Source organism: Lathamus discolor, chromosome 4 (assembly GCF_037157495.1).
Source record: "Lathamus discolor isolate bLatDis1 chromosome 4, bLatDis1.hap1, whole genome shotgun sequence".
Lineage (NCBI taxonomy): Eukaryota > Metazoa > Chordata > Aves > Psittaciformes > Psittacidae > Lathamus > Lathamus discolor.
Genome location: NC_088887.1, coordinates 66812069 through 66827570, shown reverse-complemented (window position 1 = coordinate 66827570; position 15502 = coordinate 66812069). Strand labels below are relative to the sequence as shown.

Below are 15502 nucleotides of genomic sequence, written 5' to 3'. Positions count from 1 at the left end.
CAAAACCAAAACCCCAAAACATTCATATATGTAAAAAAAAATCCCCTAAATGTTTAATTTTAAATAGTGATTACATTGCCTACAGCTTACTGTGTTTTTGTTAATGCCATGCGACAATCTAAGAAAATAAACCACAGTTTTCGTATATCAATGTCATATCTGTTAAAAAATACTGATCTCAACTTATCTATTGTTAGTTTACAAATAAAAATGTAGATAATTGTAAATTAGGGTAAGCAAAGCATGCAAATCTATAGATTCTATATCTGAATTCCTAGATTAGCATTAAAACCAATCACCGCAACAAATACCTCAACAGTATGCCTTGTGTGCAGAAAGGAAGCGATACTGAACATTCAATGCCACAACTGTAAGGTTTTCGGAGAAGCACCTGTGGCAGTTTCAGCAGTTTCTATATGGAATGCTCCCCCTTTCTAGGATTACTTGAAAAAATCAAGTCAATTCGAATTACGTAGCTGTAAAACATTGACATGTGTAGTTTTTACAGTTTCAGAATCTTCTGTTTGATTTAAACGGGCAATGGTGCATAAACAGGAAACTTATATCATAAGGGATCACATATTTGCAGGCAACATTAAGACTAAAAGTTACATTAACATACATAAAGTGCTGTAGCACATTATTCAATATGTAAGCCATTATCATGTGACCACCTTAACAACAAGATACTAAGCCTTTTATGCCTTTAAAGCATTATTACTTTCATCCTGAAACCAATTTGTCAGCTCTTCACTGAAATTTATATAGAATGGATTAAAATTACCGGTCAACTCATGGCTTCAATTACTTTAAATTTAGTAGGCTGTATCTCAAAAGAATTAGTAACTATTCCTATACAAAAAAATTAGCAAATACAAGGATTAAAACAAAACAAAAGAAGAAAGAGAAAAAAAGATCAGAACACTAAAACGCCCACAGTGAGAAAAAAAACGTTTCCTATATAAACATCAGTATACTAGTCTAAAATTTCTAAAAGCAAAATGATTTTAAAATACTAAAGTGTTTTAACCCTTTGGTGTCCAAATACAATAGTTGTAAGATAATTTCGAACTTTTTCTTATTTTTTTTTTCAGATACCAAGAGAAAAATACTCTAAACAGATGTGTGTCACTGCTGGGAAGAGCTATAAAAATTCATGCTCGGATTACATACTGGGCATCTACAAAAGCACAAGTTGGTGCCAAGTTTTTATTTCACAACCAAACATGTGGCAGCTGAATTTATTTTAGACTTTTAAAAACAATGGTAGAGTTACGACAAACTTCTTCCAAAATGTTAACAAGGTGTCTATACTGGGAAGTATGAAGCTCTCCTTTATGAAGCCACCTTTTTTTCATATGAAAAAACAGGTACACTACAAATTATGCAGCTCTAATTAGCTCCTAGATGCTTCAACTCAGGACTGAGGAAATGCTGGCAGAAGAAGAATTCATTAACCATGGCAGGCAACACTGGAATTACTACAAGCATCACCATCAGGTGGTGATTTATTGCTGTATCTGTATTCCAATTTATATGCTTTAAGAAAGACTTCAAACAGAATATTTCACTTTGAAGTATCTCTTGTAAAATTGATCCACAGTTTCAAGTAAAATTTTGCCTGAACAGTATAGGCCTATCTGACTTGGCCTGGCATCAACAATCAACAGCATTTTTAAATTCATATCTAATTATGTAACAAGTGATTCCTAAGCACAACTCACAAAAGAAAGATATCAAAGATTATGGAAACTCTTAAAACAACAGTCTGATTGCAATACGGCATAACAGAAAAGACCTCCCCTATTACAATGAAAATAACTACTCACTAGATCAGTAGCAAAAATGAATTCCAAATAAGCACCATTTTAGTACTGCAGCCACTTTAATTCCAAAGAGAATGTAAGAGTTACTTAGCTAGCCAACCTTATGAAAATGAGAACTATCATTGCTGCTGCTATCATGTTTCTAGAAACAGACCACGAATTGCAGATAAAGCTGCTTACAATGAGGAAAGCATTATGGAATACTATTAAGGGAAGGTTCAGTGCAAACTCTGACTTGGAAAGATAAACAACCTTGCAATTCATATTCTGCCAAGATGCTCCTAGTAGCAAATAAAATTACGCTATATCTCTTCAGCATACCAAATGAAAACCAGTTATAGCCTAGAATTAGAAAAAGAAAGCAATCTTCTCTCAAATGTGCAAAACATGGAAGAAAGTTCAAGAGCATGGACAGTAAGAGCTTGAGAATGAAATTAATTTTAAAGCATTTCTGTGTCAAAAGGGAAAAAAAAAATCAAGAATTACAGGACTAAATGTATTAGATGGATTCGTTATTTTCCTGTAATAGGTATGGAGAGGGAGACTGTCAAACTATAAAAAATTCAATTCTGTGACAGAACTAACTTGATGTTCTTATTCAATAAGACAGATGATCTTTTGGATTAAGAAACTACTAAAGTGCATAAAACCACTTCAATTTTGCAAGAGTTTTTTCAACTTAGATTTTTCCTCCATTTTAAAGAAAATTTATCTACCATGTTTAAGCAACAAGCAAAATTGGAAGAAGGAAACAGAAGCTGAAACAGAAGAGCAACATTTCCCCTAATTTATAGCTGCCAAAGCTCTTCCAGGGTTTGTTAAGCCTCCATGCAATGACATACACCTTGTAATCTGCAGCACGTAGAATCATAGAACAGTTACGGCTGGAAAGGACCTCAACATCATCTAGTTCCAACCCCCCTGCCATGGGCAGGGACACCTCACACTAAACCATGTCACCCAAGGCTCTGTCCAACCTGGCCTTGAACACTGCCAGGGATGGAGCATTCAGAGCTTCCTTGGGCAACCCATTCCAGTGCCTATGGATATTGCCACAGTATTGCATGACACATTAGAATATTTTTCTGACTCACTTGAAAATGTTCTGGGCCATGCCACAACTACCTACTGGTCTTTGTCCAGGTTCAAAAGTAGTAGTTGAACTATGATCAACCCTACTGAAAAGACACAAACTAGAACAGCAATCAAAATCCCAATCAATACAGCAGAAGTTAGCACTCGTGCTGCAATTAACAATTCTCCCATCACATATCCAACCCAAAAGTACCAGCAAATCAAGCACAGAACCTGTGTGCAGATCACCACCATTGACGACTGGAGTAACAAGCAGAACTAATCAGACCATTTTATTTGGGAATATACTGCACCCTTGTTTCTTCCACTGTATCTAACTTGTGCTCTGCCCAAGTTCCTCTTTGTAACACTCTGTTTTTCCACCTGACTTAACCACACGCAGGTTTTCTGAAGTCAGTAATAGCTTATCTTGCAGAAAAAAATAATCTATCTGAAGGGAAGCTGTACAGAGGACATGAGCACAGTATCACATGTGAAGGGAGACCACTCCCAACAAAAAAATCCAAACATTCTTGTCAGAAATCTCAGCTTTCCTCACATAGAAGTCTTAGTAACACTTCAATGTTCGTTATCCCAGCTCTTTTGGGCTGAAAAAAGCTGAGAAACCAATGCTAAAAATCACAAAAGCTCGGCACTCATGAATAAGCTCCCCTATCAAGCTGATCCATACCCTGTGAACTTCCTTTATGCTCCAGAAAGGTCATAAAATATCACTGCTTTAATGAAGGATTTAACTTTATTAATAAAAAACCACAACCTCTCATGTTCCTCTATTTCTGAACTGATGTCAATAACTACTGTTGTTACTCCACACCCACTAAGAATAATTGACTCTCAAACTGATTAGGAACTTGGTGGTAGGAGCTTGCCTCTGCTTCCTGCAATTATTTAGAACAGCTGTAACTGTGAAAACTACCTATTTCCATCCAGGTCAACTGTAAGATTGAGCCCTTCTCTTCCACTCTTTCTATTTATCAGATATGCATGCATCTATGTTCTGCTTCAGTATTTCCAAATCCTTCTTTGAGACTAAACCCAAATCACTGCCTTACTTCACAATCACAACCTCCTACACTTTAAATTCTTCTACAGTGAAGACAATCAAGTGTGAAACCAAACAGGGAAGAAATCAGCAAGCTTTACTTGTAATTATTTTGCAGAAGAATTAAAGAGTTTCACCACAGAAACGTACAAACCACTTTGACTTTTCCTTTCCAGAAGAGTTTATGTAAGGCAGGAAAAGAAGAATGAATTCCAATACGTATAGCCTCCATACTGCAGAATTGTCACTAGAAGAATACTACAGTGACAGCCCTTAAAATGCTTGTTACATACAGTTAAACAGGAAAAGCTGCATTTTCCCTCAACTATACTGCACTGTTTAATAATGCAACAACAGTAATTAATCCAGCAGTTTAACTACTATCTGGAGAACAAGCAATCAGCTTTGCAGAAATAATCATGCATGAAATGGCAGAGTTGGAAAAGTACCATGTTATCAGTATTAAAATACTAATTAACAGATAAAAAGCACTGTTGAAAAAGCACCTAAATCCTATTCCTAGACAAACGACGAGTAAGAACCTGAACTCTAAAGATGAGGCTAATAACCCTAAGATGAGGCTAATCACCCTAAGAAAGTAAGATGTTGGTTTTTCTACACTTTTATCAATGTAGCAGCAGTACAGCTTCTAAAGGAAAAGGATGACATTGTAATAGCACTTCCCAAGAATGCGAACATCAGAAATGGACTGCAGATCAATATTTAAGGGTGAAGAAAACCACACAGATGTTAAAAACCTGCAAGTATCTGCTAAGATTTTAAGAAATTGGGAAGAAATCTAGAAACTAACAGGAGAGATCTCTCAATGCTGAGACCCTTCAAGAAAACAGGCCATGGAAGTTTCCCCTCCAAACTGAAAAAGAGTTCACATCACAAAGGAATGGCCAATTTCTGCGTTGTCCTCATGGAATCTACACATCACTCTTCTTCTGTCTCTTCATTAAAGGTGACTGGATTTGAGAAAGTCAAGAAGTGTTAAGAGTACAAATGAGAAGAACAAAAGTTGAGATATCACAGGAGGGGTCATAATTAGAATATGAAACAGACTTCACTTCAAACAGAAGCACAGTGCAAGTATTTCACAAAGGGCTAATCCAGCAGCACTAAAGAATTTACACTGAACAGATTTCTGTTATAGAGGATGGAGGCAGTTGTGAAGAAAAAAAAAGCATGTTTTTCTTTCTTTTTTTTTTTTAATAACATGGTGCAGATCATGACACATGACTTTGCAAAGAAGAATTATTAAAATTAAGCCACTGTCAGGGAACAGAATGCAATTTTTGCTGAAAAATTGAATACCAGAGATAGGACATTTCTGGCATCACAGAAGAGTTAATTTACACATTCAAATGAATGCAAGACAGCTTTAATGAGGAAGTGTGTGTGCCTAAACTAGATCAACATCACGATACGAATCTGTCATCTGGTAGAAACAGATGTACTGATACATTTATTCCTGCATGTCAGACCTGGAGACCAGAGTGTAAGAAACTAGCAAGGAAAGTATCTCTATGATGTCTCGTAGCACCCCATCACATTATACAAACCAAATTTCCCCCAGTCCTTATGATTTCTGGCAGGAAAATCAAAAGCCTTCCTATGCTACTATTCAAGCACCTTGATCAACTGAATTCTGAAGCAAGCAAGTACTTGTGTTCAATTGGATGGGTGCACATCCTGTCCCACAAGTTACACCTCTATCCCAGGATAATACAGTGTTTGAAACTTCTCTCCTAGCTCTAAATCAAGTCACTAAGGAACACACAACTGTTCAAATGACAGCTGCAGAAGAATTTTTACTCAGAAATAAGTGTACACAATGCACAAGGGAACTGCATACAAATGGACATAAAACAGAAGAGGTTCAAATCAGTGTAACAGCTTTTATTCATGTTCTGTGTTTATAGCTTTTATATTTATATATATGCTGTGATGCAAACTATGTAATTATATTAAGAGCCAGCATTTTAAAAAACGGTGTAAAAGAGCAAAACAAAACATGGCACCAAGAAGGCTTTTCCTCCACAAAGAACTGTGGACACTTGTTTCTCACCATGATAAATAAGACACAATTAAACACACATAAATTGCATAATTATGCTTTTTAGTGAAAATCCAGCAGTTACTATGGATACTTTAAAAGGTACTATCCACATTAAAAAGTCAGTTACACAGCAAACCTTTTCACTCATATGAGGACATTGTGACCACCTGCTTCCCCCTCTTCAAGGGTCCATGAATACCATAGTTAGTGGAGCAACCATTTTTATGGCTGTAGGACATACTGTGCACAGAATATGCTTCAGCTAAAATGAGAAGGTAAATACCACAAAAAAATCAAAATATTTTCACTAGGGTACAATTATTATTTTTAATATTATTAAAAATTTACACAGGAATAGAGACCCAAATTCTCTCTCATCAATTAGGAAAACAATGCAACATCTTAATGAAATTTAGAGACTGCAACATACTCTGTAAAAGCAATATACTAACAAGCCTGAAATAAAGTAAACTGGAACAGCAAGTGAAGCAATTTTATTCAAACTAAAATTCTTACTTTTATTCTTACTGGACTATTGTTCTTTGGCTTTCAATATAACCAAAGGAGAGAATAAAGTAAAAATACGGTAAACACTGATACCAAAAATTACACTACTCCAAGTTACTTCATATTAAAAGCAGTATTTCAGTAATCACTCATTAGCAAAAAATACATTTCTTGCAGTATTACACTACTGATTCCTAGTGCTCATGTAATAATGAAATCATAACATCCCTGTTTTACTTTCTATAAAAAACTAGGGATGGTGCAATACTTGATGCATACTATAAATATCAGGAATAAGCAGTATATTTGACTATTTGCAGTCACAAGGGATATTCTCCATATCTTCACATAACTAGATTTTGGTACCGTAACTGTATGAAGAAATAAAGAAAAAATTGGGTAAGATCTAATCCCCACCAAAAAAAGGCCATATTCACCATCAGTACACATCAGCACTTCAGTTCTAGTTACTGCTTAGTTCCACATTTAATAAAATTGTCGCCTCAGTCCTAGAGAGCCAATTGTAACTTTGGTTAATATATATACAAATTAGAACTCCAACAGATGGATAAAATCCCTCTCCTTTTCCTCTAACTGAAGCCATAAAATAAAGGAGTCAAAAGTTTCAGAGCACATATATTTTCAGCAACATAATCATTAGAGATATGGGGCCAGTTTCCAAACCCAAAGAACCCCAAATTACTCAGTATCAAAATCATATACATGGGCTTGGCCTAATTTGACATATTAAGCCTGGAAACTAGATTCTAAGGAAAAAATTCCTCACCCCAGTTAGTCAATGGCTAGCTCACTCAGGTGAGAAGGTCAAGTCCTCATCCTCTAATTGACTAAATGTGGGTTGCTCCACCAGCCTACTGCATTTGCATTCCTAATTTTAACATTTCCTGGACAGGATCTGGTATTTAATTACCTATGGAATTTGTGACAAGTCTACCTTACTGGAACACAGATGGAATTCAAAGTTAGAACACTGAGAATTCAAATTATTTCCTGCTCACTAAAACTGCTATGAACCTACGCTACTTCTGCTGCAAATAGTTTTGGTCAAAGGCAGATACCACTCTCCAAGTCTTACAGAAATGTTTTGCTTATGGTTTGCAAATAGGATATCTAAAAAGTGAAACTTTAGTTCAGGAAGTTAAAGTTGCAGCCACATCTCCAACCTCAGTTACTCAGCTACTCATTTTGAAAGTCCTTGGGATGTAACACATCCATTTCTTTACATCAGACTCTTAACTTACTCATTTCACATTGTTTATGCAGTTCCGCAATTTCTCTTTTGATTGGTTACTTTGTAAAAATCACAAGATTACATACTAATTGATGATGATAATTAAGGTTTGCTCAATTCCACAGTAAATTTAAATCCGAGTTTATCCTAAGATATCTGAAAGTGAATGCAAAATCACAATTCATAAATTTGAGACTGATTCCATGAGCTTGTCAATAACTTGAGACAGCTGCAGTTATTTTAGTGTCACCTTTCTACAAAGCAATCTCTTTATATAAAGCAATCTGTTCATTACTATTAACTTAAAAGATACTATATTCCCTCAATACTCTATGATACTGTTGAAAAGAGTTAAATTTTATGATAGATTTATCAGGGCAGCATTACAAAAACAGTAAGATGGAAACCAAAGGGTAAAACAAGAATTTGACTACATGATTCTTATTTCACTTACAACTTAAAAGTTTCATATTCCAGATTAAAATACAATAACTAGTTACCATTTAAGATAATAAGACTAGTTCTAATTAAAACAAACTGCTAAAGTATTTACATTATTATAAGCCATAGAGCTTATACTCAACATTTCTAGGTGAAAACTGCATCCATTTTGTCCATGCTGTAAGTTTCAAAAGTTTGTGAGATTTTCTGAATGTTTTTGCAGTACATAAACCTTCAAAGAAAAAAGTTAACACGGCAAATACACAATACACTAACAAACAGTATTAAACTAACTGCAAAGAGTGTGTGAGATGCTATTTTGCAGACAATGCTGCTTTTGCATTGTTTTCTATATTTATTCACCAGTGCAAGGTGTAAATTTGTCATAAAAAATAACTACATGCTACATGAGGTGTACAATTTGGGGACATCTGACAGAAGCATGATAAGTATTTTAAGATATCAGATATAAATGCAATACTAATATAGCACACTGGTATCACTTAGGTAAATTAAACTTTATCACTAGACATGCAAACCATCTTGGGCTTCATTACAGTTGAACATGTCTAGTTGTCTTTTAATCAGGTGTTGGCTATTTTGACTTTTCCATCCGACATTAGTATATATGTTTACTGGTCTAAGTTAGTTAGCTAAACACACAACAATCAACAACAAGAAAAAATACCTCACTTACTCTATTTGCGCACCATGAGCCACAAGGGCACTTATGGAATCCATACTACCAGACCGTGCTGCTTTATGAATAGGAGTTTCACCAACATAATCCTGTAAAGACAAACTACATTTTGTCAAGCATAATCTTTCCAAAAATCAAAATCTTATTTTTACAATACTCACTTTAATTAAGAAAGCAGATATACAAATGCAACATTTATTAGCTAGCAAATGCATCAGGTACTTTATTATTATTTTAAAGGTTGCAGTATGCTGTCACGTACATTAGATATTTAGCAAGAAATAATGCTAAGGGCATCTAACTCACAAGATAAGCCTTATCCAGTAACTAGGCAATCAGCAGAGTCGTAATTCAGCAAAAGGTGTTAAAAAACCCCACAACATATACCACGGTAACAAATTATTCTAACACCTTTATGGCCCAGCCCTTGTGCTTCCCAATATGTAGGGTTGAGGAAACCACCTTGAATTTAGAAGCAGCATGGCCAAGTTTGTGGGTCTATACTGCTTTCAGATCTCACTGACACATGCAGCACCGTATTGCACCATAAATACTCACCAGGTGAGGAGTACATGTCTAACTCTACTGTAATAGAAATAAGCCCAGAGTTCACAGGACAGGCCAGATGTCTCCCGAGACATACATAGTCAGAAAAGTATATAGGACATGAGTCAATATGTCCTATATACTTTTCTGACTATCTTTATTCATTTACATTCCATTGTTAACTGGCAAATACAATCACTTCATCTGTTCATATTATGTGCAAATATACTCAAGTATTGTATTACTTTTCAGGCAAGTCATCTCTACAAGCTATCTTCACAGGTAACTGGGATAATCTACAGCAATTTTGTAAACAGAACTAGAAAGCAGCAGGACAGTTCCATGCATCATCATCTACAGGCTGCAGACAAAATTCAGTACTTGCAATTAATCACAGAATCATAGAATAGTTAGGTTTGGAAAGGATCTTAAGATCATCAAGTTCCAACCCCCCTGCCATGGGCAGGGACACTTCACACTAAACCATCCCACCCAAGGCTCTGTCCAGCCTGGCATTCACAACTTCCCTGGACAACCCATTCCAGTGCCTCACCACAAGAACTTCCCCCTTATATCCAATCTAAACTTCCCGTTTTAAGTTTTAACCCGTTACCCCTTGTCCTATCACTACAGTCCCTAATGAAGAGTCCCTCCCCAGCATCCTTACAGACCCCCTTCAGATACAGAAGGCTGCTTGCTATGAGGTCATCAGCTATTAAGAATCTGTAATGAAATACAGCCTTGAAGTAGCAAGTAAATGTTCACTTACTGATTTGTTAGGTAATTATCACAGTCCTCAACACTTGTAATAGATAGCAAGGTGCTTTCTTTTTCCCCCTTCCTTCCTTCCTCATCCTTTCTCTGATTTTTGACAGACTTCGCTCGTCTGCTCCACTAATATTAAACATGTTACAACTGTCATGTACCTTGTTCTTGCTTCCCTGTTCCTTTTATTAAAATATCGACACTAGCTATTGAAGTAACACAACACCCTTACTGACTCACCAGTCTTCATACACGACAGTGCTCGCCATCTAACACTACAGTGCTGGTTACACTTTAGCTCAATTTGAAATGTGAATATATTTAAAATATGGTAATACTAGCATTTTGATATAGAAGGTAACAACTGTTTTAAAACTGTCTGCCAAGCTTCTGAGAAATTAGATCACATCTTTTAGACCATGCAAATATAACTTGAAAATGAATTTTGGATTATGTGTTACATACTCTCCATTTTCTATGTGCCAATTTTATTCCATGGCAAAATATTTTTGTAGCAAGTTACAGGTTCACTGATGGTGAAGCCAGTGTAACAGTGCTTAAGACATATATTCAGCCAAAAAGTGAACCACCTAGCACCCCCAGAAAGGAACAGCAGTGGTACCAGACAAAAGTTTACCTGCTTATAAACTAAGGAAAATTGCTGAGGCTGACAAGGAAGTCTGGAGACAGAGCAGAAAACTCCGTGGAGTCCTTAGTGATTAGAAAAGAGCCATACAGCCCCTCTCCCAAAATGGCTTTCTGTAGCTGATGAATAGAAGACTTGTTTTCCAATGACATTTATGTAATTTTTTCTACTTGTAACTTCTTCTGAAGTTACAGGAAGACAGAGACTTTTAACAGAGAACATATTATTAACTATCACATACAAAAATTAATTTGGCACCAATTTATCCAGGAAAATTTTCTTCATATTCTCCCATAATGGAAGTTGTCTTCGATTCATCATTTTACTACGGTTCCACACCTTTTGTTAAGAGGTAAAAGCATAGAAAAGAAGTGATTTGCCTCTTTTGTTCAGCATTAGCATTTACAACCCCAACCCTAACTTAAGAGGTAATCAATCAAGCAATACAATGCTCAGGGAAATAGGGAAAGTTAGCTCAACTAGCCATGCATATGACAAAGATGATAGAAATCTCTCTTGACTAGCCCCATAAACCTAGCCTGTTGCTTACAATAAGATCTAGAGAGCTGAATTATGAAGCATTGCTGTGAGGAAACACCGGAAGGGTGAGAAAAGACCTTTGCATTACAAGAATACATTAAGCTTGTAGCAGCTAACAATCCTGTCACCAACAACCAGGAAAAGTTAGTATGTCAGAAGAGAACATGTCTTCAGAAAGGCTTCTTTCAATCAGTGGCCCAGAAAACCATGTTTCTCCTCTAAAGCTAAGGAATTGAGAAAACACTCTGAGAATGTCAAATATTCAGATTTCTATAGCTTTGGTTTTAATTACAGCACCTAAATTTCAGTCATCAGTTAATCTTCTCTTGAACTTCTCCTGCAGGACCTATTCTATCCACACTGAAACAGTTTATGAAGTAGTCTCCTAGCTCTATAAGGAAGACATCCTCTTTGAGCTATGAGCTAGACTGAAAGGAAAAAAAAAAAAGTCTTCCCCTGAAAAGTGGCTTTGAAGTTTACTTATTTTTCAATACATTCAAAATTCTGCATACAGGGAAAAATAAAGTACTCTATGAGCCTCAGAACAATTCTGGTTTGATTCAACAACTGGAACTGATGGCACAGAAAAAGCAATTTAAAGCGCTTTTCCAAGAAGCTTCTGAGCGCTGTTCAGGGTCTAGATTGCTAGCACATTTTCATGCATAAGACACCTCTTCCCTATCCCTTCTTTGGCTATGTGGAAAAAAACAAGTCACTTTATTTTGAAGGGCTCTAAACAAATTCCTAATTAGCCTTTACATACCTCGTAATTCTTGTAATTGTCCACAGTTCCATATGTGATTCAGTTTGATATAATCCCTTCTGTAGTAACATTCCAGGAAGGCAAATATCAATAACTTGTACTGGCCTTTCACATCTAGAGCAGAACTTTTCAAGATCCCATTCACCCTTCTGATTTAACACTGCACCAATATCCCAAACTTGTCTTTTAATCCAAAAGTCACGTTGCAAAGAAATGAGCAGAAAGGCCAATGAAGTTTTATTAGTTTATCATTCAAGGTAACCCAAGTTTGCTTCTGTGCAGACTAAGCATTTTGTACAGGGCACTCCTGAAGATACGACAAGAGTCATGAGGCATCACAGGCACATTTATTTTTTGAAACTGCCACTGCCAAACACCTTACTCCTTGCCCTTAGAGGAGCGTAACTATCTTTTTGCAAAGACAAAGGTAGTCTTCTCTCACTCAGGGTCATGACTAGATCACCTTTCACTGTTATTTCATTTTACTGAGTTACCTTCCTTATTCTATTTTCATTTATGTGCCTGAAGAGTCTTTTTGCTTTTTTGGATAAATCAGTAACTCCATGTGATTGATTAATCAGCTCGCATTTCCTCACTATGCTGCTTAACTTCAAAGGCCATTCACTCTACTGATCGAGTATTTTTCCTCAAACTCTTATTCCCAGACCTCTTTTGGATATGGTTGTATCTTAGGTCAGGAAAGCCATTTTTTTTTACTCCATTTTCCCCTTTTCTGTATTTTTGGAATCCACATCTCTGTTGACATTAGATCTTCCAGTTGAACTTGGTGCATATTTTCCATTTTGTCTTTAAAATTCCAAATCACTAGATATGATGCAGTTTTCACTGATATCTTTACACCCTTTTCATATATATGTTACTTACCCATAAATGTTTCTTTTTAAAACAAAAAGCCCCACGCACATTTACACTAAAACCTTTCAAGTATGTGTACTGGTTTTTGGCTGAGACAGTTAATTTTCTTCATAGTAGCTGGCATGGTGCTATGTTTTGGATTCATAACCAAAATAATGCTGGTAACAAACCAATTTCTAGCTAGGAATGGGCTGGGAAGTGACACAGCTGCATCTCCTGACCCAAACTGACTAGAAGAATACCCCATATAGTACATCACAATGCTCATTAAGAACAGCTGGGGCATCTTTCCAGGGCCATCATTGCTCAGGGACTGACCAGGCATCAGTCAGCTAGTGATGAGCAATTGTAGGATTGTTTGGTTATGGTGCAGGGGCTTTAGTCTTTTGGGGTTTTTTTTTTTTTTTTTTTTTTTTTAATAACAACTTAATTTTCTTAGTTTTGTTTCCTTTTTAACCTATTAACATATCTTCATCTCAACCCAGGTTTTTCTCACTTTTCCCTTCTGATTCTCCCCCTCAACCCACTGTGGGGAGGTGAAATGAGCAAGTGCCTGTGTGGTGCTTAGGTGCCTACTGCTGTTAAGCCACAACACTATGCAGGCACTTCAAAATACTTCTAGCACAGATATCTGAAACACAGAAGTACTATTTTAACTGACAAGAAATATAAATTTCTTTTTAATAGAATTTCTTAGAAATTCTATTCCTTATCTCAATCAACTGAATTTAAAGTCGTATCAGCAGATCACATTTCCAAAAACTGTTCAGATTTATTAGATCCCAGCACCCACCCTTTCTGAAGCCAATGCATGCAGAGTATTTTCCTTATTCTTTGCTATAAATGAATGCTTTGAATTCAACATGCTTTCTCCTTCTGAATTTTGAGTACAGATGAGAACTGATGGAACATTTTTATCTGGATTTAGTCCAAACTTTTTTTAAAATACAGAACTGTAACATACCAAAGAATGAGTGTCTTCTTCCTCCTCACCAAGGATACCAGTATGGTTACAGCTCTTGCTAGCATAGGTAATCTAACCCTCCTAAATCTATCTGCCCTCACTGGCACATGAAGGTAACTGGCTGGATGAAAAGTATATTAGCATCACTTGTAAGGATGCAGTATTTCTTATCCCATCTTTAAGTCAAGCCACACAAAACAGGGTGGGGGGGGGAAGGGGCAAATCAACACAAGCAACATACAATAGAAATGTTTTAATAGGCTAAGGCTAGAGGGAAAATATATTTAAATGAAGTAACAGGCTTTTTAACCAAAAAGTACTCATGAGTATTTGCTGTTAATATGCACAACAGCACAAAAATCAATCTGTGACAAAGATAAAACATCAAAAAAAAAAAAAAATCTCATGGAAAGAAGTAGCAGTATAATTGCTTTGCACTGTTACAGTGAACTAGAGCAGGCAGATAGCCAAATGCAGGTCTTAAGTCAGAAGCTATTAGCAGGCATTGTCCACTGAATTAAAAAAAAATAAATATAATAGTAGGACTTTCTTTTTTTCCACTGCTGGGTAGAACAGGCAGATCGCTGCTTGGCACTTCAGCTTTCTCCTTTGCATTTTTATAGTGATCCTGGAGGTGAGAGAACTGCCCAACTGGTCATAAAGAGATAGATGGGTTCTAGCCAGCACATAAAGTAATATAAGAGGGCTGGACATCACAGATATAATCACAGAACTTATTTGGGAAGAAAAGTACAGGCGGGATAAGGAGCTTTCAGCCTAAGCCCTTCATGGCCGCTGCCTGAGAAATGTCCCAGGCAGCTTTCACCAGCACTGAGATACGCATTTTCACGTTTTCCTAAACTTCAGGGCAGGCAGCATGTGCTACAATACAGTACCTCAGGGCACATATGAGAAAGGGTGCATGCAAATTCTACTGAGTACCGGAGGTTTACATAAAGACTGAGAGACTTGAGCGGATTCCTTTTCAGAAGCTATCCTTCTCTTTTCCCAGATGTGATGGGTTAGTCTGTAGCCAATGAACAGGAGTCAGTGTGGAAGGAAAGTTTTACTACTTTAATTATCAAGTATTCCCAGATTTCTCAGCATGTGTTTTGTATCCAGTGTCCATGGAACACTTGTCCTCACACAAGCATTAGCCAGTGACTATGTCTGTCTGAAGTACAGCATCAGTCAGCGAGCTGGAAGGAACAAACAAAATACACATCAGGAAATAGTGCTCTGGAAGCTCAAAAGTGTGGGTGGAAGCCCTAGATTATCACCTGACAGTACTTGGAAGTTAAATAAGGAAAACCAAGATCATTTATTAAAGACTTCAAATGAAACAAGAATGGAAGAATTTGACTGCAATTCAATAAACAGCTGGAAGGAACCAGGGAAAGCAAAGCATGCACTACGCTTCACACAGCCATGTAAGAAATACTCCAGATGTATCTAAGTTTGCCTGGCTTTCAGT

General features: G+C 36.5%; 1 protein-coding gene and 1 long non-coding RNA gene across 3 annotated transcripts in view; both read right to left on the bottom strand.

The window, feature by feature from the left end:
* The window catches only part of ANKRD10 (ankyrin repeat domain 10), a 38126-nt gene that overhangs the window by 14597 nt on the left and 8027 nt on the right, over positions 1–15502 (bottom strand). For both annotated transcript variants that reach the window (XM_065677912.1, XM_065677913.1), the window contains exon 3: positions 8926–9017. In XM_065677912.1, coding sequence (XP_065533984.1) covers positions 8926–9017 — 92 coding nt within the window. The remainder of the gene's footprint in view (positions 1–8925; positions 9018–15502) is intronic.
* On the bottom strand, positions 362–8365 carry LOC136013671 (uncharacterized). Its single transcript, XR_010612308.1, has 3 exons — positions 7798–8365; positions 6165–6290; positions 362–443 (listed from the first exon to the last, which is right to left on the bottom strand). It is a non-coding gene; the product is annotated as an uncharacterized LOC136013671 (long non-coding RNA).